This window comes from Trichoderma citrinoviride, assembly GCF_003025115.1.
Source record: "Trichoderma citrinoviride strain TUCIM 6016 unplaced genomic scaffold BBK36scaffold_10, whole genome shotgun sequence".
NCBI classification, from domain to species: Eukaryota; Fungi; Ascomycota; class Sordariomycetes; order Hypocreales; family Hypocreaceae; genus Trichoderma; species Trichoderma citrinoviride.
In genome coordinates this window covers 161,047-183,569 of record NW_020194718.1, presented here as the reverse complement: position 1 = coordinate 183,569, position 22,523 = coordinate 161,047, and the positions used below count along the sequence as shown (strand labels likewise).

General features: G+C 53.4%; 3 protein-coding genes across 3 annotated transcripts; 2 read left to right on the top strand and 1 right to left on the bottom strand.

The window, feature by feature from the left end:
• Window positions 1-695: 695 nt before the first annotated feature.
• Window positions 696-2,154, top strand: BBK36DRAFT_1170257 (Rcd1-domain-containing protein; the record flags this gene model as incomplete). Its single annotated transcript, XM_024895420.1, has 4 exons — window positions 696-1,158; window positions 1,272-1,427; window positions 1,505-1,880; window positions 1,971-2,154. 4 exons carry the CDS (start codon window positions 696-698, stop codon window positions 2,152-2,154), a joined length of 1,179 nt encoding a protein of 392 aa, XP_024747884.1.
• A 2,829-nt stretch (window positions 2,155-4,983) lies between these two features.
• Window positions 4,984-6,553, bottom strand: BBK36DRAFT_1160727 (glutathione S-transferase; the record flags this gene model as incomplete). The annotated part of the gene is made up of 2 exons (XM_024894316.1): window positions 4,984-5,723; window positions 6,499-6,553. 2 exons carry the CDS (start codon window positions 6,551-6,553, stop codon window positions 4,984-4,986), a joined length of 795 nt encoding a protein of 264 aa, XP_024747883.1.
• A 14,149-nt stretch (window positions 6,554-20,702) lies between these two features.
• BBK36DRAFT_1142510 (hypothetical protein) lies at window positions 20,703-21,763 on the top strand (the record flags this gene model as incomplete). The annotated part of the gene is made up of 4 exons (XM_024893531.1): window positions 20,703-20,781; window positions 20,860-21,163; window positions 21,373-21,444; window positions 21,694-21,763. The coding sequence occupies 4 exons, from the start codon at window positions 20,703-20,705 to the stop codon at window positions 21,761-21,763; spliced, it is 525 nt and encodes a 174-aa protein (XP_024747882.1).
• Window positions 21,764-22,523: the final 760 nt, after the last annotated feature.

Below are 22,523 nucleotides of genomic sequence, written 5' to 3'. Positions count from 1 at the left end.
TTTTAACACAGAGTCCTGGCGGAGATGAGAAATCCGTATGTACTACTAGTACTGGTAATCGGAGATTCCGATATATCGACCGATTAGATCCGCATTGAGGGAGGGATCCGTGATCTGCAGCATCCAGGTCAGTCTTATTCAGCCAAGCCTGCAGAGCGCCTCCCGAGCCACCGATTAGGTACGCAGCTGCCGGAGGTTGATTAATCCCGATCCGTGTGGGCTCCCGCACGTCCTGGGCGCGGTGGGGGTTTGCCTTGACCTTAAGCCATTTACTACTAGCATCAGCCAGCACAGCTTCCTTCAAAAGCCACATTGAACCTTACCTTTGACTTCTGCTTCGCTTCCGTCCAGGCAGATCCTCTTTCGCTCTGCCGTCTCTGCTCCAGCGGCCGCCGACGAGGAACTCGCAGACAGAGCGCCCACGAAGAACCGCTTTGCCTCGCCTCAACCCGCCAGAACCCGGTCCTTCAGCCTCGCAATCCCGGCCTTTAGCCGCCAGCTGCTTCGACAACATCCCTCCCTTGACTCGCTTCGAGACGGTGACGACGACTTTCCTCGGGCAGAGAATCCTCTGGCTACAGGACAATTATCCCGCGCTGCTGTTTCGGCGACTTCCCATCTGCTCAGTCTCGCAGCCTGCGACCCTCCTCCAGCCACTGTCGGGCCGTAAGGGAACCCCCCCCGAAACCGCCAGGATGATGCCATCCGCGCACGTCTACGGCCACCACCAGTTCAATCCCCAGGCGGATTCGGCCTGGATGCACCAGCAGGCGGGCCATCACCAGCAACACGCACACCAGGCCGCCGCAGCCGCCGCCGCGGCTCAGCAGCAGCAGCAGGCTCAACAGGCCCAGCAGCAGGCTCAGCAGCAGCAACAGCATCAGCAACAGCAGGCGGCCCAGCAGCAACAGGCCCAGCAGCAGCAGCCACCGCCTCACTATGGACGCATGCCCGGCGGCCACGCAAACGCCAACAACAGCATCGCGGCCACCCACGGGCAGGATGGTGGACACGACAACATTTCGGAGGACAACCGGCGGACGATGGCGTACATTGCGGACCTTTTGAGCGAGAACACCAGGGAGGCGGCTCTTCTAGAGCTTAGTAAGAAGAGAGAGCAGGTGCCTGAGTTGGCTCTGATATTGTGGCACTCGTTTGGTATGGGCTCCTGTTTTCGTCAAGTTCCTTTTTATCTCTTATCATTCTCCCTCCCTTGCACTCTCTCCTGGTACTCAAAAAGGCGATGCTGACCGGATCTCCCATGTTCGTAGGTGTAATGACATCGCTCCTGCAAGAAATCATCTCTGTATACACGCTCCTCAATCCCTCGCAACTCACAGCGGCCGCCTCGAACAGAGTGTGCAATGCACTGGCTCTCCTCCAGTGCGTGGCATCGCACAACGATACGCGGACCCTGTTTCTGAACGGTAAGCTACCCATCAGCGAAACTTCTTCTGGTGGATCTCAGACAAAGTCGCAGTATGGCTAACGCACCGGCTGACAGCACACATTCCTCTCTTCCTCTATCCTTTCCTGAACACGACATCCAAGTCCCGTCCGTTTGAGTATCTCCGCCTGACAAGCCTAGGCGTCATCGGGGCCCTAGTTAAGAACGACTCATCCGAGGTGATCAATTTTCTTCTCACAACCGAGATTATCCCGCTGTGCCTTCGCATTATGGAGACTGGATCGGAGCTCAGCAAGACCGTTGCCATCTTCATTGTTCAGAAGATACTGTTGGATGACAATGGCCTCAACTACATTTGCGCCACATACGAGCGATTCTATGCTGTCGGCACTGTCTTGAGCAATATGGTTGCTCAGCTTGTCGAATCTCAGACTGCTCGCCTGCTGAAGCATGTAGTGCGATGCTTCCTTCGGTAAGGCTGTTCCAAAACAAAGAAAACGAAGAAAATATAAAAATGTAGTGTTCTCCCAGAATTGTGTGTGCTGACCAAAGATTGATGCAGATTGAGCGACAACGCCAGAGCGCGAGAAGCTCTCCGTCAATGCCTTCCCGAACCCTTGAGAGACGCCACGTTCTCGTCTGTTCTCCGTGACGATGCGGCCACTAAGAGATGCCTCGCTCAGCTTCTGATCAACCTCTCCGACAATGTTGTTGACCCTAACTCTGCTGGTGTCTCTGCTCTATAAAGGAGAGGAAGAGAATGAAGATGGGAGAACAGAAACGAGACGTGCAGAATCAGGGACAGGAAGAGCTCCCCCTGATGAGGGCAACTTACGGAGTTTTAGACAAACGGTTTTTCACGAAATTATGGACGGCAAAAGAAGCAGTTGACGGACAAAAGTATTGCGCCTTATTGATACCCGCAGAATATTTCTTTCCATCTTGATCCGAGGCGCTTGACGATGTTCTTTGCTTCGGCATCCCGCGAAGGAGGCGGGAGTCGTGCTCTTCCGAGGCCTGGACAAAATCTAGACCTTGGTTGTACCATTTTCAGCCAGGGCGAGGCGGATCATGTATGCACTGGGATCGGTGCCTTGTTTTTAACAACGGGGGATTTTTTTTTTTTCTTCTTTTCTTTTCCTTCTTCTTTTCTTCTTCACGTATTTTTGTTCTTTTTTCCCTGCTATAATGTTTTTATCTACCACCTGTCTCGCTTTTTATACACTTGTTCCTACGGAAGACAGGAAAAGCAAGGGTACATCAGCGGGGACGGGTTGCATATTCAAGGCGAGTCTTCTCTCGGGTTGCGAGTGGGATGTGGTCTCTCATGAAGGATCCCAGACTATCAGCAAGGCGAAACATGCGGCCGTCGGTATGGTCGGCTGTTCACTGCTGGTCCGGATCTGCAGATGCGTGCTATTTCCTTGTTGCGCATGCGAGAGAAGATCGTCGTTGGAAAAGGCGTCAAGGTCACACACAGGTCAAGGCGTTGGTTTAAGCCCGAGGGGATGGGGGGGCATGGGGAGAGGGGCCGGGACAGTTGACATTTGTTTTGTTTTGATTTGAATATTTTGCCGCGGATAAAAAAGAGAGAGTGCGAGGTTTCGAACAGACTTGGCGAGACTGGAGTCTGGATGAGAGATATAGGGGGACCGGGTTAGCGGTTGTGGTATGTACGAAGTATGAGAAGAGTTGATTGTATTGTATCTACCTACCTATGTATGTGTGTACGTAAGGGCAGGGAAAATGTAACTGTATTCCTTTTTTTTTTTTTTGTCTGGTACGACTTTCTTGCATACGCCAGTGGTGCTTCCAAGGCCTCTTTGATGGTCGGACCGTGTAGTGAAACAAAAGGAATCTGAGAAAATGCAAAGGGGAGCGTACATCGCCGTCGTCTTATCGAAGACAAATAAGAAGAAACAAGAACACTCTACAGACACGCAAGTTGAATATGTGTCACAACCTTCTGCCATTGTCTAACATCTCTCTCTCTAACCTAACTCAACGCCTAACAAAAACAAAATAGATATTGACACCGTTTTATGCATTGCTTGTGTAGGCCCCGGCTGCCAACCTCACCTCAACCCCCTTATAAATCGCTGCCATCAGCAAAAAGTTCAACTTCATCCCCCCTCCCCTTTTCCTAAACATTCCCTTTGCATCCAATTATCAAAAAGTATCTCATGCACCGCCTCTTTCGAAACGTGTGCCCGTCCTCTTATCCAGAACTAGGTTAGCAAAAACCTCTTGCTACTCTATTTTTCTTTCCGAACCTCGCCCCTTGTATGGCCTTTTTTTTTTGTTGGCCTTGGGACGTTTTCCGTAGAAGGAGCAGTCACGGGTAGATGCATGTAAATCTCACGAAAGAAGCATCTCCCATACTAATGCTGGACTGTGTGTTTGTTTGGTTGTGACATGATGGACAGGATGAGATGCTAATATGCTGAATGAGTATGTATGTAGATTGTAGGTACGACGCGTATACAAACACGGACGGTGTAAGGAACTGACACAATTCCAACTACTACCTATCAGCAGTTCAAGCAAGGCGAGCGAGAGGAAGCGAGGGAGGTGAAGGGGGCAAAACCGGCGAGAGAACAGAAAGGTATCTGGGCTGTCCCAGAGAACTCATTGCCCTAGCCAGGAATGTTACCAGTTACCAGGCTTCTGGTTGGCAACTGAAGAGATTTGAAGCACTACCAGACTGGGCGAGTACGAGGCTTCATCGCCATGCTTACTTGGTATCTGGTACGAATATCAATGATAATTGCCCCATTTCGTCAAGTTGGCGGTCTCTCGGCGCAACAAAAGCGGAAAAGTAAAAGTGCTACATCATCAGTAAGAGACGCAGAATGGACATGAAGCATGGAGCAAGTGATAAGAGAAAGGCATGCAAAAGAGTAAAACGTTGCATTGGGCGGCTACTGACATACACATGCTTGCCCTGGCTTGTTCGGACGCTACAACTCCCCAGGCACGGGAAACACTAAGCTGCCGGTAGAGTTTGAGACGGAGTGAAGTGGTAGTAGTAGTTCGAGCCATCAAGGTTAACGAGGTTGAATACAACCTTAACTTGTGCGGAGTAGGGAGGAGGATCATATCCTCCTTTACTCACTACAATCGAGCCTCACTCCATTCGTGCAGGGGACGACGCTCGCTCGCCTGCGGCTCAGGCAGGGGGTTTGCCACAACCGTTGGACGACGTCCTGGATCCTCAGTGACGATGCGGTGCCGTCAAAGTCGGCCATTGGCTCGCTTGTTCGTCTGCCAGTCCTGGTCATATCTGGTGGAGGAGCCTCCAACTGCCGGCCACGAACTAGCAGACGGGTGCCAACTCGGTAACTGTCCACCTCGGAGCACGCTAGGAAGTCAAAGAAAAGTCATACATACATGCAGCATCAAGCATAGCCGATACCAAGTATACGAGAACTCCGGCACCAGCTCATCAGTTCACGCCTCTTGCTAAGCGAGAGGTCTGCGGAGGGACCATCTGTGAGAAGCGTCAACAACTTGTTTGCTTCAAACAGTGCATGTGCGTTCTTGTATTCAATCTCGTGCATCTGCATCTTCTTCTTCTATGGTGACTGGTACTTGTATCCATACTGCTCCTTCGCGGCATCGACAATCTTCTTGTCCTCGGCGACCCTGGCAGCCTGTTCGTCATTCAGTCCCTGTCTTGCGTCCAGGAATGGGGCTGAAGGGACGTGGAAGCCTCTCTGCACGGCGGGGCGGTCCCAAAGCCGGAGCAGCCAAGCCTTGACGTTGGGAAACTGGTCGTGAGAGATGCTGGTAAAGGGCAGGCCGTTGACCCAGCCCACTAGAGCAATGTCTGCGATGCTGTACTTGCCGCGGCCCGGCCCAACAACATAGTCACGGTCGGCCAGCCGGGTGTCGAGGATGCCGTAGAGGCGTTCCGTCTCTCCAACGTAGCGCTGGATGGCATAGGGGATCTTCTCCTTGGTGAAGCGAACAAAATGGTTCGCCTGGCCCTGCATAGGTCCAACGCCTCCATGCTGAAAGCCGATCCACGATTCGGCACGTGTGTAGTCATCCGAGTCAACAGGGAATGAGAAGAGGTTCTTGGTGTCATAGCGGCGTGCCAAGTATCCAAGGATAGCGTTGCCCTCAAAGACGGCCAGGTCGTTGTTATCATGGTCCACAATGGCAGGGATACGGCCGTTGGGGTTGATGGCAGTGAACCAGGGCTCCTTCTGAATGTTTTGCGAGATGTTGATGCCCTGGTACGTGTACTCGAGCCCGTACGCCTCTTTGAGCTCCTCCAGCAAGATGCTGGCCTTGTGGCCGTTGGGGGTACCTGTTTGGCTCGGACAAAATCCCTGGTCAGTGACAGATGAACCTCAGGGGAAAGGGCTTGTACGCGAGCAAGGAGGGACGGGGATCTTCTATCCCCCGGGACTACTGGATCATTTTCCCCGACAGCAAGCATACAGATGTGCCATCACTTGTACTTGAGAGACGGGGAGCGAAACAAGTCAATAACTGAGGCCTGATCTGGCAGGAACTTTTTTGATTCTTCCTGGCGAGACAAGGTCTTGGGTGTAATTCAGCCATGTGATGCCATCGGTGCTCGTATAGCCATAGCCGCGGATATGCTTCTTCTCCGGGCGTATGGGTATTCGAAGCAATCGGTGAGATTGCAACGCAAGTGCCAGGGGCCGGCGTCAAGGACACGGCAGCAGTTTGCGATGGCGTTGAGATTCGTCCACGCCCCTTGTCGCTGAGAAGCAAGCTTGGCAAAAGGAAAAGCAAAGAAGCAACGTGTGTGTAGAGGAAGATGCAGGTAGGTAGATTCAGTGTGTGCGGGAGGATAGAAGTGCGTTCATATGGCGTGCTGGTACACGAACTAGATGTTCCCAGCACGAAAGCATACGGAGCACGAATATGGACTCATATGTGCATATGCTAGAGATATGTGCAGTCCCTCGATTGGTATAAAAAGGTATGTACATGGAGTCGTACATTTGAAGATCGAGATCGAGACCAAGGATAGAATACGAAAGCAGTCGAGGCAGAGAGGGGCTTTGGATCCGGGGCTTGATATAATGGAGACTAGTAGGAGTTATGCTTACCCCAGGTCAAGAGCTCGATGCCCTTTGTGGCAATGAGGCCAGTTGGACGCGCCATTGGTGCTGATGCTGGTGCTGATGCTGATGCTGCCGCTGCTGCTGCGAGATCCGACGTGATGCTGCAAGGGGTGGTGTGGTGCTGATGCACAAGTCGTGTAGCCGTAGCTGTGGTTGTGCGCAGCAAAGATGCGAGGTTGAGGGATGAAGAGAGGACGAAGACGAAGATGAAGACGGAGACGAAGATGGAAGAGAAAAGCCTCGATGTCGTCATTTATATTGATCCAGATGCAGCTACGAACAGAAAGAGCGGCCCTCTATCGATACAGTATTTGACGCAACAGCTTCTCTTTCTTGTGCCCTCTCGTCAGCGACTTTGTCCCGCTCCTCATCACTACGTAATCCACGGCAGGTCTTGCGAATGGCTTGAAGTGGGAACGAAAGCAACTATATCGTATTTGTCAGGAAGAGGGGCACGCAGTTCGTGCATTACACATCAGGATAACGAGAAGACGGAAACGAAATACGCTGGATTACTTAATGGTCGTTCTATATAGTACCAGTATTGATGGTGTCGTGTCTGTCTGTCTGTCTTGTCTGTCTAGTTGAGAGCGTATCTGGTCGGATTAATCAGCGCTCCGGGGGCTTTCGCGACGCCCCGAAGATGTGCGTTTCCACGGAGTTATGTAGGTTAAAAGCCGCACTGTAGCGTAACGTGGTGTAAGTCCTGTACCTTGTTTCGTGCTCGATCCTCATTGAGACTCGCCGTGGATGGTGATTGATTCATATACTAGACTAGGAGCAGTATCAACGGGCTTCTTCATGTCTTCCACCTTCACCGGCAGGATTGTCTCGGCGGATGGTTTCTTCCGGGAAATGCCTCGCAAACCGGGCGTTGATTGCACGTGGCAGCGAGCTGCAACACCACAAGCGGCAGAGACTGGATTCATTCATCCATCGATCATTGTCTCGACTCTCGACCTTGCTCGTGCGTTATTATTATTATCGACTCAACTCGATACTGCGTCCTGGACCTTCCAGTTGTTGCTTCTTATAGACACGGATTCAAGCCATCCGAGATGCTAACCCGCATGTGGCATCTGGCTATTACTGCTTCTATCCCATCGAGCCACTCCCATTAATAACACGCGCGCGTCTCTTCCGTACCTCATGCACGCAATGCCCGTCTAGGCATCTTGCACAAAACAGAAACTAACAAGCCCTTCTTCTTCTCCTCGTGTCTTCTCCTTTTGCCCCGACGGGCATTATGATCGCCGTCCCGGGCCGTCACTTCCCGCCGGGGACCTACGAGTACTGAGTTGCCGGATATCGCATGGCAGGAAACTTGAACACTATCCCCGGTTCCCCGTGAACTAACTGTACATACCTATGTACAGAGTGATACGATATTATGCTCAATGGCAACGAGATGCAATTGCCGCTCGCTTCCCCTGCTGCTGCCCTGTCGAAATGCTACCTTGCTCCCCCTTGCTCGTCGACATGCCTTCTCTAACCCATCGGACGAGGGAAATGGGCTAATACTGTAATAGGGACGGGGATGGACGTGCATGCAGGAATCCATCATAGAGGCCAAACAGGCACGTTCCCGCGAGTGGCAAATGGGAATGTTGGGGAGAGACCAAAAAGGGCAAAGGAGAAAAAAGAGGGCAAATTTAAAGATGAAGCACAGCAAGGAATAGAGGGAGGGGAAATGGAAGAGAAGGGGAGCAAGGGGTCTGGTCACTGATGCATCGACAGGGCAAGGAAAGAGGCGAAAAACAGAGGCCCCAAAAGAGTGACCACCAAGATGGAAAGGCCATGCCAGAGCATGGGGAGGGAGTGTGAGGAAGAAGACGGGAGGCGAAGGCAGAAGGGATGGCCTGTCCAACCTTGATGGCCTCATCTGTGTGATTCTGTTTTCTGATGCCCTTGTTCATGTCGATTGCTGGCTGCATCGACGCAATGGCCTCGCGTTCGTTAGCAATTCGAGATGCCATGCGCATGGATGGAACAGGACATGCATATATGGACCTGCTTGTACGAGACTAACAGATGGGAGTTACCAACAAGACTGTAGCATTGCAGGGCCCAGTGCCTTATCACTGGGACAGAAGCACGGGGCAGCAAGAGATCATGAGGAGGAGAAAGAGGAGGAGGAAGGAGATGGTGATGATGATGATGATGATGATGATGATGATGATGATGATGATGATGATGATGATGATGATGAGGGAGCACAAGCAACACGGCAGGAGAGCAGAGCAGAGCAGCAGAGGGAGACACAGAGCCGCAGACGCAGAGGTCGGACAGAACACAGCAGACTCTTCTAGTAGATTCTCACCTCGTCGTCCCACGTCGCCTCGCCTCGCCTCGCAACGGCGACTTCATGTTCCTTCCGCAACGGTGGCCGTGCATGGCCGTGGGTGCGTCTGCAAGTTCGCTCCTCGTATGCACGCGTACATTGCCGTCCCGTCCCTACATTAGCACGTACTTGTACTCATCACAGACATACGATACATATCTACAAAGCAATCGAGGTATACTACTAGGAGGTCGCAGGCGTGAAAGAACAGGCGTATTGCGTGTACTCGTCCAAGCTTGATACGCACCTTGCCTTTACCAGCAAGACACGCTCCAACGAGACACTCTCTGCCATATTGTCGCCAGTGACATCACGTCGAAGTTCGTCTCAAGCCATACGCACAATGCTCCCCCTCAAACGGCAATTCCATGCAAGGCCCGTCGTTGCAAATCACTAAGTTATCTGGAATAGCCCGTTTCTTTGTATAAACATGGGGAAAACTCCCTCGCTGGCGTGTGTACTTTTGGGGGCCGGGGCGGGAGGCGCAGTTCTCTTTAACATGTACTTACTTTCTTACACGAATTACACCGAGCAAGCCGTTGTGCCGCGTGGGCAAAAATAACAGGCCAGTAGAGACTTGTGCTTTTCCATCAAGAGGATTGGGGAAAAAAAACAAGGTGAGCCCACTGACGGTCGATCATCCAAAGTCCTACATACAAACGCTAAAAATAACGAACCCCCCCTCGTCGAGGCTTGTCCCTCCTCGTTGACTGTGCCTTGTGCTAGTTAGTACGAGTACAAGTAGGTATGTAGTAGTATTGCTCTAGGCCCTGTCCGGACATGTAAATAGACGCTGTGATCCCGGCCAAAGATCATGGCATGGCAAGGCGTGTGGATCGTGATGTGACTTTGTGTCTTGCAATGTATCTTGCAATGTATCTTGCTCCAGTCGTCTTGGACAGATGCAGCAAATCGTATAATAGCCGGTTCCTTGTTAGTTGTACGAGGCGCGGCAAACGGGCCTCTCCATGCTCCGGCTAACTCCATCGTGATTCCATCGACTCCATCTGGGTTATAATCCATGCAGATGATGAACAAGGCCCTCGTAGATGCTGCACATTGCTGCTAGTAGTACTAGTAGTAGAGGTGATACTAGTAGTACCGGCACGAGTCGACGCCGTACACCCTGGCTACAGGTACAAGTTCTTCTTCTCAACTCCCACCCCAAAATCCTCACGATCCCACGCCTTTCGTCGACTCCATCCATCCTCACACACAAGCCATGTAACCCAATCAAACAATCGTCATTTCCTTGGTTCCATTCCAACATCCCACCCCCATCCCTGCTCCAGCCCCGTTACGAAACCAGAAGCAATCGGCGACCATCTTACACAAAAACTGTTAAAAAAACGTGGCCATCTCCCACTCTTTGCTCCTCTCCCGCCCCCCTTGTCCCCATCCCGCATCCTGGCCCCTGGCAAACTCTCTCATCCGCACGTGTTCTCAACCCAGCCATGTTCCGTTGCCATTCAACTGGACCCCCTCCCATTCTTTGGCCCCAGCCATTCTGCTGCTTTCACGGATCCTATCGAAACACCATTCCCTGCTTCTTCTTCGTCTTCCTCTGCTTCCAATACTACACACCACTGCCCTCTTTGCGTCTTCGTCTGCTTCATCTTCTTTTTCCTTCTTCTTCTTCTTCTTCGTCTTCTTCCACATGTACCTACCTCTTTGATGATGCAAACGCATCACCACCACCGTCACACGCCCCCTCCCTCGGATCCTTCCCGCTGTCCCTTTCTCCCACTCTCCTCGTGCTTTCTCACTCTCGCTTGCTTCTTCAAAACGTGAAATACATATCCATGCTTCCTTCTTTCTAGTAGTAGCTCCATCTCTTTGGATTCCTTGCAAAACATGGCGAATCCCCTGTTGACGAGCAAGCAGCAGTGACATCGCCACAATCCAAGCGGGCACGTGTATCTTTCAGTCTCCATGTCATCTTCGGCATTACATGCACCGTATATACATTGCGAGAAAAAGCGGAGGCTCGCAGGTTCTGAAACCTCCATGCCAAGGCAGCAAGCAAGCTCGCCTCTTGGGGGAACATTGGGCACGGTAGTAACCAAAAAACGGATGGAAATGCAAGAGGAAAGAGAGCGAATGAAGGAAAAGCCAGAGCAGAATGAAAAAGCCCGCTTTGCCCTTGACTGCTATTACTCTGCAAAGTATGTGTCGGTGCAAATCAAGTCCGGGCATAGTATCAGTCTACGCCGTTGCATCTCAGGCCCTTCCATCAAGCCCTTCCATCCCATCCCACCATGTAACATGAAACGAAAAGGGCTGAGAAGGAACATTGAAAACCGATGCCTTATCGCCATCATCCCAACCAAAAAGGCTCAGCTTGAAGAGAAAAAGAAAAGGGACGAAGGAAGAAACAAAAGCAACGGTGGGTGGTATACGCAAGGCCAGAAGATAATCCCTCCGGAATCCTGTCCAACCTTTCGCACCCGAGCCGCCCGTCTTTCCTTCTTTGCCTTCGATTGTTTCTAGAACGATTGCCTTTTCGCGGAAAAGGAGCGGCACAGTCCCATCAAACAAATCACATTGCTAGGCCGTGACATCGAGAAGGTCGAAAGGATCGCGGGCTGCAGATCGTCCCACCAGCCCCCCTCCTCCTCCTCCTCCCCTTCCTCAGTATTGTATGTACTCACTTTTTCCTCTGCTGTCAAAGGCTTGAGCTGTTGCCCTGTCATCTCAGTCGTCTCAATAAATGCACATCCTTATTCTCCTTCTTCTTCTCATCCTTCTTGCGCTCATATTCAACACGCATCTTCCTTTGGGATCAAGATAGAGCAAGGCCGAAGAGTGGCGTCGAATTCCATCCCACTTCATCCCACTCTCCCCCTCCCACCCCCCGTCCCGTCCCGTCCATCCGTCCGTCATCCCGGAGGGGAGCAATACATGCTCCGTTCCCGCATCGAGCGCAGTGTGCGTCAAAACATCTGATGAGCGAGCGAGCGCGCGCGCGTGTGTGTGTCCCAAGTATAGCGCATGCAAGTCCGAGGCAGCAGAGTCGTGTGTAATGCGAGCAAGTTCCTGACAGATAATGCCGGCGTTTGCGTATCGAGACACCGTGCCGGCCAAGGGAACTGGGGAAGGGGGGGCTGTTCAAGACCGCACAGCCCGGAACCCTCAGTCCTCAGCCCTCTTACCTCGTACATCGTCGCCATCGCAGATCGCAAGTCCTTTTCGTAGCAGTCGTACCAGGCACTCAGGACCCCCAACCCTCCAAAACCCCTCTACAGCAACGCCCAGAAACCCCCCTCCACCCTCTCCGCAGATATCTCCAGCACGCAAACGGCTGCTGCATGAGCTTCTCAAACAAGCAACTCTAGCGAAGCCAAGGACATCAGGGAACGGAAAGAAAAAAAAAACCACGAGACGCCCATGCCTATTCCCTCCCTCCCCCCTCCTCATCCCGTGTGAACACGGCTTGTCCCAAAAGCTTTGACGTCTACGGAGCCCCAAGAAGAGCACACGGGTTTCCCAATCTCTTTGCTCCTCTCTGGCTGCAACCCTGCCCCTCAAGAAGGCGTGTATGTAAGGTACATACAAACAAGCCAAGTAGTAGTGAAAGCGTGTAAGACAAACCCATCGAGGCCCTCAGATACGCGCGCGCGCAGCAGCAGCAGCAGAGACAGAAAATACATGTAGGGTAGCAGCAAGTCGTATATCCGCAGTTGCTGCCATGGTATGTACTCGTAGTACCGACTGCAGAAGCCGGCCGTGAACCAACGACGGCTCCCCCCCCCCAGGGCAGAGTGTCGCTAATGCTGCCCTGAAACGTGCAACAACGTGGGATTTGGGGCAAGCAGAACCTCGTGGAGAACGAGGGGCGTGGTGGTGTGATGGCGTTGCGTCGTGGAAGAAATGGAAGCAAAATAGTAGCATCATCTGCAGGACATGGAAAAGCGGCATGGTGTCTTCTTCCCTCCCCCCCGGAAGGATTCCAACCTCGCCGTCCATTCTTCTCGATGGCATGCTGTCCGTCTCCCGGCCTTTTCCTCCAGCACAACTATGTCGTGCCGTCTCCGAATCCTCCGTTGCAAGTCTCTCGCTATCCCACTTCCTTTCCCATCTTCCCGCAATCCCGACCATGCTTTTTCATCCCATCCCACTCCACGCCCGTCGATGAATCAGGACATTGACGGTTGCAGGGCAAGGGCAGACGATGCGACGACGACGCACGAGCCTAACACCCCAGGGCCCCGACGTTGCCATCAACTCTATCCGGCGCCCTGACAGGCACACACAAAAAGACACAAACCTGCCCAGCCCATCCAATCATCACCCGTCGCTCCTCGCTGCAAGCAGACGCGGCTCGCAATGCCGGGCTCCGTTGTCCGAACTGCCTGCTCCTACTTGTACATACTGTATGCTCGAAAGAGGCTATTGGTATTACTACCAGGCCCTTGACAGAGGACCAATTTGCCTGTCAAGTTCCGGCAAATCCTCAACCCCACGCTTGCTTTTGTCCCCCCTCCTCCTCCTCCTCCTCTCCTCTCTCCCACGCCCTCGATCTAGTGTCATCATTCGTATCACACACAGCGTGCCGTGAAGTTGCAGCAGGGTAGCATTGATGTGCAGGTTGGCAAAACTTATCGGCACGTTTCTTGCTTGCCTTGGCCATGTGGTCAATTAAGCTCGAAAAGGGCAATTATGGCGACACATCGCTCGCAAAACCCCCGGGCTGTGATCTGTTTTCCCTTGCCCTTTGATGCTAATTCCTGGGGTTGAATTGACTTGTTTCTTTTTGCTCTTCTTTGTATGTGTGATATCATTGCAACGAGGGGCAAAACAGACTCGTTTGCATTTGTTCCCCTTCTTGCAATGGTACTGTTCTGTTCCTGGTCCCTTGAAAATTCCTACTACTACTACTTGCAAAGATGACAGGGGGGAGGACGATCCGCCGAGAAAGAAAAAACCGTGAAATTTGCTCGGAAACGGCGCGGCTAGAAGAGGAGCTAGACATGGGGGGATTTGAAATAAAGAAGGAAAAGTTGATGCAAGGGAATGATGAAATGAAAGAAAAAGAAAGAAAGTGGAACTTACAGAACAGCATCTTCATCTCCTCCAAGCCCTGTTGATCGTCCCCCTCATCACGATAGAATCACCACCCCTCAGCACACACAGCTCAGCGGTAGCCAGAACCCAGCTCTCTCTCCCCAAAGCATAGGCCAAGATGCCACCAGACAGACCCCAGGCATCATCACCCATGCCCCCCGTACTGTAATAACTAGTATTGCCCTCATCCCCCGTCGCCTGTCCCTCCTCCTCCACGGTTCTACTCCCGGTGGCTTGGCACAAGTCTAGCGCCAGACAAAAGAAAGAACAAAGTGCAGTTGCAGTATCTCGTCTCGAGTATCTAAACAAAGTGGCAAATTGAACAAGGGCCCCCAAACGGCGATCCACCAGTTTGCCTGCCGTCGTACGAGTAGCGAGTGCGAGCAGCAGCTCATCAATGGACCAAATAGGCAGGCTGCTTGTCATCTGAAATAGCTGTGATATATCATACGCTTTGTTCCATGTCATTATACATAAGCCACATTGCCTTACGATATACACGTACTCGTAACATGCAGGACAAGAAGAAGTACGGCCGAAAGACAAGACAAGATAAAGTCGGACTCATCAAACAGCAAGGCGAGTGTATCTCTCCAGAGCCCCCACGAGGATTGAGGCCGAGCCCGGCAGAACGAAAAGCAGCAGAACAAGGAATCAATAACACGCATCATCCACCCAATCCCTCCCGAACATCTCAACATGCTCGCGATTCCCGACCTTCGCCCTCCCGGTCAAACGTCAACAACGTGCTGCCTCGGATCACAAACGCCCCCCCCTCTCCACCTCCACCTGTTCTCCTACCCTCCCCATACCACAAACCTGCCATGCCTTGCCATGAACGATGCAGACCTGCAATCAGTAGTGGCCTCGCGTAGATGTAGATTGGCAGACCAGGATGAGATTCACAAAATAAAGAAAGAAGCAAGGTAATAGAAAACGAGAGCATCACATCATGACATACGGAGTAGTATTACTATCTCCGGGACCTTGCCTCTCCCGTCCCTTCAGCTCAACAACCCGCTCATCACGCACACTCCCCCCATCACCACCAACACCAAAAAAACAAGGCAAGGCATCTTTACACCAATAATTGCCCGCTGCTGCACCACATTTCCATCACTCTCTCTTTTCCACATGCCATCTTGAGCATCGACACTACTACTAAGACTACACCACAGCCCCGGCAATGACCCAAGTTCAAAATCTCAAAAAGAGCGCCAATCTAAAAAAGAATCCAACTTCGTTCCCCACGAACGTTGCATCACCCCTCTCCCCCCCATGTCCGCCCTAACCAGCACCTCGCAAGAGAATACTCATACCAGCCAAGATGCTCCTCATCCGTGCACGACAAGAAGATTCCCGCTCTTATTTGGGGAACAAGGAAAACGCCCACACAACAGATACTAATCCCCAATAAAACCACCGTACCGTAGCATTGCATTGAGAGTCCATCTGCAAGCTGCTGCTGCTGTCCCCTTCTCCCGCCCCTCGGGGATCTCAATCCTTCAAAGCCCCTCCCACGCTGCTTGCCACGTTCTTCTCACAAAGCAATGCCACCCTCCCTCTTCTTCTTTCGACGAGCCGCATGATACCTCGTACACACACAATGAAACCACGCCTCTTTCTTTTCTTTCCCTTCTTTCTTCTAGTCTTCTCTTTCCTGCTGTTGCTAGTAGTATTACTACTACCTTACCAAAGGCGACTGGTTCCTGGATTCGGTAGCTTCAATCCCCTCGTTTTTCTTATTCTTACCCCTGGGCTGGGCTGGGCGGGGAGCTTCCCCTCTGAACCTTCCCCCCCTTGGGTCAGGTCCCGCATCGAGGGTCTGCTGGCGAGCGCCTATTCGACCATGCCGGCTCTTTCAGCTCAGTACGCGTGCATCTGGGAAGACACGGTAGCATTGTCCCACTGGGCAATTCTGTCATTGTTCGCCTGGGGAGGAGCCCCGGATTGCGTCCGCTCACGAGCACCATCTCTCCCCTCACCATGGACGTCCCCGAGGGGTGTGTGTGTGTGTGAGAGTGAGAGAGAGAGAGAGAGAGAGAGAGAGAGAGAGAGAGAGAGAGAGAAAGAGTCATACGTACCAAAACACTCTCACTCTCGGTCCCTTTGATACTCTCTTCAGCTCCCAAACTGGCCAGAGCCTTCTCCGACAAAGGCGTCGAGGCTCCCACACATCAACTCATCCATACCTTACTGCCACGTGCACCGCCCGCCCTCCAACTTCTCTTCCCCGAGTGACGCCAAAACCTAATAGGCAATGGGTTCATGATTCCGTGCAGTAACGCGTTCGACTAGAGCGGCAGGGCCCCTGGTGCGGCTCACCCAGGCGCTCTCCCCCCCATGCTCACGGCCATCTCGACATCGCCGACCTATCCGGGAATCTCTGGGCCTGCTCCATAGCCTGATAGTACCTAGCAGTCCCAGGCAAGGCCTCTCTATTCTTGGCCCTCTCTCTTCCAGGCGTCGTGATTGCCCGTCGGCGACTTCACTCTCCAAACAGCCCTGTCCAAAGTGAAGATCCAAGGCGCCAAGTCCATGCACGACACTCTTCTAGGAATGAAAGCCCCCATCCCCCCTGTGGGCGAGCACATTCGGAACACAAAGTTCCCAGCCCATATTCTACAGGTACCAAATGGGTAGTACGAGTACATCAAGGTTCTACGGAGTCATGCTGGCCCCTCTCAGAACAAGGGGACCTACTCAACCGGTTGTCGCGGCGGTAGCCGGGTGCTTGCCTTCCGGCCACGAGTCGCCTGTCGTGCCTCTTTTTAGATACGGTTCTGACAGCACTGACTCAACCGACTTGGTCCCGCAAGAGCAGGAAACCGGCATTCGACTCAACGCCGGGGAGGGGGGAGCCCAGCATGATTCATGGAGACGCTCCCTGGGGCCATCTGCTGTGTCAACGGCATGGACCACAGCTTCACTTACCGAGGAAAGAGGACCCTCGCAATCTGTTTTGTGAACAGATGATCTCCACCACTGCTTGATTAGTCTCTGGTCTTCTCTTCTCGTCGATACGCCCCATGTCTCTTTTGGCAGGTAGACGCCAATGTAGGGGAGAGGGAGAGGGAGATGGAGAGAGACAGAACCTGTATCAGCGACCGCCAGAGAACGTGAAGCACAATTACAGACCTCATATACCAAGGGGCACATGACATAACACGAGGGCTAACCAATCGCCGCGTGTGTGAACCGCATGAGTTTTGTGGAAAAGATTCAGCGGCATCCAAACGTCCTCAAGCAACCGGGATGCGTGGTTCCATGGGTTGCAGAGGCGCAAGATTCAGGGTGACGAGGTCAGGGGAAAGGAGAGAATCCCTCTAATACTTGGAAAGCGGCATGAAGTAAATGAGAACCAAAACACGGGATGCAGCACCTCCCACCTGTTATTACCTTGAATGAAACTAGCCATGACGGAGGAGGAGAAGTCAATTAGGCCGTTTGGTGAAGAAAATGTCTGCGTAGCCGGCAAATAACCTGGCTAGCGCTCGCTGGCATTATCGGAAATGGCCCGTCAGAGATGTGCATGTCCTTCGTATGATCCGGCGGCCGGGATAGGCGAGTTGTCGAGATGCCTTTTTCAGACAGTCATTTTACATGTACGATCGCCGTCGATCGTCAATCACACAAACAACCATCCGACTCCGACGCTTGCCGCCAGAAGGACCAATACGAAGTGCACAAGACATCCATCTAATCGAGAATTAGTTCAGCTTGTAAATTGACACAAGGGGGCAAGTTGGGGGGATTCTCATGCTGCTTGCCTCACCCCGTCGCTCATACAAACCCTGAGAGAAGTTCTATTAAGCTTGACACTTGTGCCTGATTATTCGAGATCCCCGTCTTCTGCGGTGGCAGGCGGCGGGCGGGACTACTTTTGCTACCGAAGCCTAACTTACTCTGTAGTCACAATACTCCTGAAAGTAGGTAGCCTGCTTCCGGGGTCAGTTTCGTCTGCCATTCGTGGCAAGGTCTTCCCCCCAAGCGTTTCTGCTTTGACTGGGGATAGGGCAGAGCTATGCTGCCGGCCACCGAATTTGACAGCAAGGGAGAAAGAAGGTCGGGTGGTTTGCCCGAAGAGAAACCATCCACTGAGCGCCACATCATGCGGTCTTTTGTTGATAAAGACAACATCCAGCCCAGGGGAAGAGTTGAGAAGGTTGCTGAGGGGGGAAAGAGGCGTTTGCTAGCCCATTACAGACAGCTTTGGCGTGTATGAAGTAGAGAGAGAGAGAGAGAGAGAGATCAAGAGGTGGAAAGATGATGGGTCGATGCAGAGTGCGAAGTAGAGTGAGGAGGCTCAGGTATCCAGGAGTAGAAGCTGTCGTTCAGGAGACGGTGTGAACTGCCTAAAGGTACAATCTTGATACATCTTCAGTGTTGCCCAGATGGGCCAAAATGTGACGCTCCATGCACTGCTGTACATGTACTGCAACGCTATATGCAAGATGCTCCTGGCAGGTGCATACGGCGACGCCGTGGTTTGAGGAGAGGCCAGCACGTGTTGGTTAGTGATAGGGACGGTGTCTTTACCTCATCCGCCCCGTTCTGCAAAGGCGCGAAGACGCCTATTGACTGGCTCGTACTCGCACTCTCTGGGCGGGCGGAATCGGCAGATGGCAGAGGGCAGAACCGTGACGACTTGAGACCGAGGTGCAGAGGGTGAGCTGTTTTGCCAGCATCTCAAGCAATACAGCAAGGGCGGCTCTGCGATATTAATTAGCCTCCAAATGGCCCGTACGACTCGACATTGGAGTCGAATCGTAACCAAAGCGACCTTGGCAAGATACTGTGACCTGCGTCATGCTCCCGGCATTCGCAAGGCAGCTCCCCCAGCTTTCACGACGCCCGCAAACAACTATCCCGGACGGGCGGCAGTGCCAATACTGTGAGTCTTCTTCCCACACGCCCGGTAACGGATGCTCTGTGGACGGCACGACGTACTGCGGTGGCATGGTAGCTTGGGTAGGTACTTGTAGAACTGCAAGTAGCAACGGCAACGAAACACCATAGTACATGTATGCTTGCTCCAGGCCTGGGAAAAGAGAAGAGGGGGAGGGGGGTGTTCAAACGCATGCCTGGCAACTCCAGACTGTGCAGCATCTCGATGAAACACAGCCGGCCAGTTTGCCACTATCGAAGGGCGGTGTTGGTATCATTTGTGATATCACGATGGTATCTGAAAAACAGTGACCGCAAGAATAGCTAGAGATGCAAAGCAGCACCAGCAAAATTAGACGGTATGGTCCTCCTGGCCTCGGCGAGACACCGATCACCAAGCGCTGCAGGCATCCACCACAGGACTGGGTTGTCGACAGGCCAACTGCGCGCTGCAGGCTGCTGCTGCGACTGGAGCTGCGTTCCGGGGAGGCAAGAAGCTTTGGAGAAACGTGGACACTGCAGAAGAAGCTGCATGCAACCAGCTTTCCCTTGTTGCCGTGGGCCCGTCGCCAGTCTGCTCTCTGCTTCTCGAGGCCCGCACCAGCTCCAAAGTTTGTGTGCATTGTCACGGGCTCCGCACAAGACCATGCCCACATATGCAGTGCTGTGCTGTGTGTGTTGCAGTGCAGCGCACGAGGCTCGCCCGCTGCGGCGGTGCCCATCCCGCCTTTTCTCCCGCAAAACTGAAGCTGCCGCACTGGAAAAGGGCGGTCGACCAGGGAGCACCGACGAGAAGCCAAGATGGGGCCGGTTGGCCAAAGTCCACCAATGGCGTGGCGGTGCCAGACAAGGGCACCATTGACGCACCGTGAACGGGTTGCACGGCATGGGCGCACTGGGGCACGACGCAGTTGTTGTGGTCGTGTCGAACAAGCTTCGAAGCCGCCATTTTACAGTATTGCTGGGGTGGTCGTCGAGGCATGACGACGAGCGATGGACAACCAGCAGGCAGGCAGGCAGGCGAGCGAGCAAGCATCGGAGAAGAAGCAAAAGCTAGGGGGTTCGGAAGCAACAGTCGCCGAGCTGCGTACGAGTACGCAATCCAACCGGTCTCAGGGAATACGGCGAGCTGTCTGTCTTGCTGCAGGAAGTATTTGGCGGTGTCCTTTGTTACAAGAACCGAGATGCTAGCAATACTGTAGCTCCATGCGAGCAGGTCGGAATCCTTGGAACCAGCAGGAGCATTGCTCTGTATTCTCCTTTGACAAATCTTCCTTTTCCCATGTTAGCGCCAAAAGCAGTAGAATAAGCGAAGAAATGATGAAACCAAAGCATGAGGCCGGCAGAGCTGGCTGTCGGCGAATCAATCCAACTGCTCGCCGTAGAAAATGCCATCTCGACTTTCCAGCGACAGCCAGCGCGCGATACCTGTTTCGGGGGATCTGAGAAGCTGTGGGATACCCAACGGGCTGGGGAGAGGTTCCCCTGGTTGCTCGCCGAATCTCTGGCACTGCACCACCACCCGGTTCCGAGACGGCGACCCGTTGCAGCGCGGCCAGGAAGCCAATGGCAGGGGAAACGCCACGTCTTGCCAGGCCCGCAAATGGAAAGCAGACGGTCTCGCTGTAGGTACCTCCCAGCAGGCAGCTTCCCGGGAGAGGGGTTCGGGGAGGGGAGCGAAGGCAGATCATTGGATCGCTCAAGGGCTCTGGCGCCTTTGCTGCAAAGGAACCCTTGCGAGGGGGGGGTGGATGTCTAAAGAAGTTTAGCACAGATGCGATGCGACGGTAGGGATCCTGGAGGAGGGGGAGTGGACAGAACGTAGGGCTGAACCAGGCCAGGCCATCCCACCAAGAGCAAGCACAGGTTGATCCAAAGGATCCGGCCAGGGCAGCCAATGGGCGGCCGCGGACAGCACCCTGGCGCTCTGGCACTCTGCTGGCCAACAACATCCCTGCCCAGACCTCCCGCACCGCGTACGCCCGCTGCACAGCGTCCCGCTCGGCATCCCCGAAGAGACGTCGAATTAATTGCTAGACTCACCGCTGGAACAGCAAGAATATGGGCAATGTTTGAGCTGCAGAGCAGCAGCTCTGTCGTGGCACCTTGCGCTACATCGGGTAGCAAAGTCAACCTGGCGTCCGAGAGCTTTGGCCATGGTCCCGTCTGCTGTCGCATCTTGGTAATCTCTTTTTCGTCTGACCCAGCCCTACAGCCCGAGATCAAGTACCGACCGACGCTCTGGGTCAGGCAGACAGGCAGGCCGACTACCTTGATGAACCGGTGTAATCCTGACGCTGCTCGAGACACCCATCCGGGACTGGCCAGTCGACTACTACCAATCCAATGCTCGCTGAGGTAGGTACTTGTCTCTTTGATTAGCACAAGGACGAAACAGGAGCGTCCACTGCGGACAGGGTCTTCAAATTGTCTGGAACTTTGTTGTTCTGCAACAGCTGCTGCCGCCTCTCTACCTTTCCCTCTCTCTTTCTCTCGGATCCCTTGCTGTCTCTCCATCTCCCGCTTGCCGGTCCATTGTGATGCATCAATTGCGATGCGTTGTCGAGCGACGACCAGCTGCAGGGCCTCCGGCAGGAGCAGAAGGGCTGCAGCAGCGCCAATGAGCTGTTTCTCGAATCGTACGAGGGGGCAGCTCCTTCGTCGATCAAATCTACATCAATGACGAGGGGGTCAAGCAGCAGTAGCATGATTGCGTCTGCGGCGTCTGCAGGAGAGCGAGGCATCGCCCACGCCCCCCTTGACAGGCGGGCATGGGAATCTGTCACCTCACGTGATCGGCCTGGAGCAACGCGGCAAGATTTAGCCCACAATGTATGGAGCCGCCAATCAGAGGCCGGCTGTCGTTACGGCTTGCTGTTTTGGAACAGTGCAAGAGCCATGATTGCCGAGTATTCAGTACCTGCGCAGCCCCGGCCAAAGCCTGTCAGGGCTGAGTAACCGGGACTCGCGGTCGTGCACGCTTCACGGAGAAGCTGCTCCCCTCCTCCCCGACCGACCCCATCTATCCGCGTCTCTCTTTCCCATCTTGCACGTCCCAGCCCAGCCAGAGGGCAGGAAGGCAGCCGGCCCCGCTCCGTCAAACTAGCCCCCAAAACGAGGGTCTCGTCGTCGATACTGCAGGTGCAGGTGCTGCTACTGTACAGTACCGTGGATGAGGGACGCTCCATGCCCAATGCCTTACATTAGCACCTCTATTAAAAGTTGAGGCCAAAGCAAAGGGACTGATAGGACGGCGACGATGGCCCTTATTTATTAGTCGGTTCGTCGACTGAATGATGGCACCGCATTGAGAAAGACCAGAAGCTCCGGCTTCAGCCTCTAAATCCTGCCAGGTGGTCTGGAACACCCCCGGGGAACAAAAGAACCTTAAAATCACCACTACTACCTCTGCTACTACATACCGTGGCAAAGATGGCCGGCGAACGCCTTGTGGCCGAGGCATACTCGCCTGATTCGACGAGATTACTATTTCTCGCACAGGACCAGCCCGTGATGCCGTCCCTCGCAGCGATGTTCGGCAGGCCCAGGGCGTGCGTACTTGTAATACGAACAAGTACAGCGCTCGTCCATGTCCTTGCATGCATGGGAATGGATGCGTAGCCTCCCTCGTGAACAGGGGGCAGCGGCGTCATCGGGGAGTTGAAGCATTGACTCTGGGCTTGGCATCAGGGCTGGGTGATGATCGAGTTCCCTAATG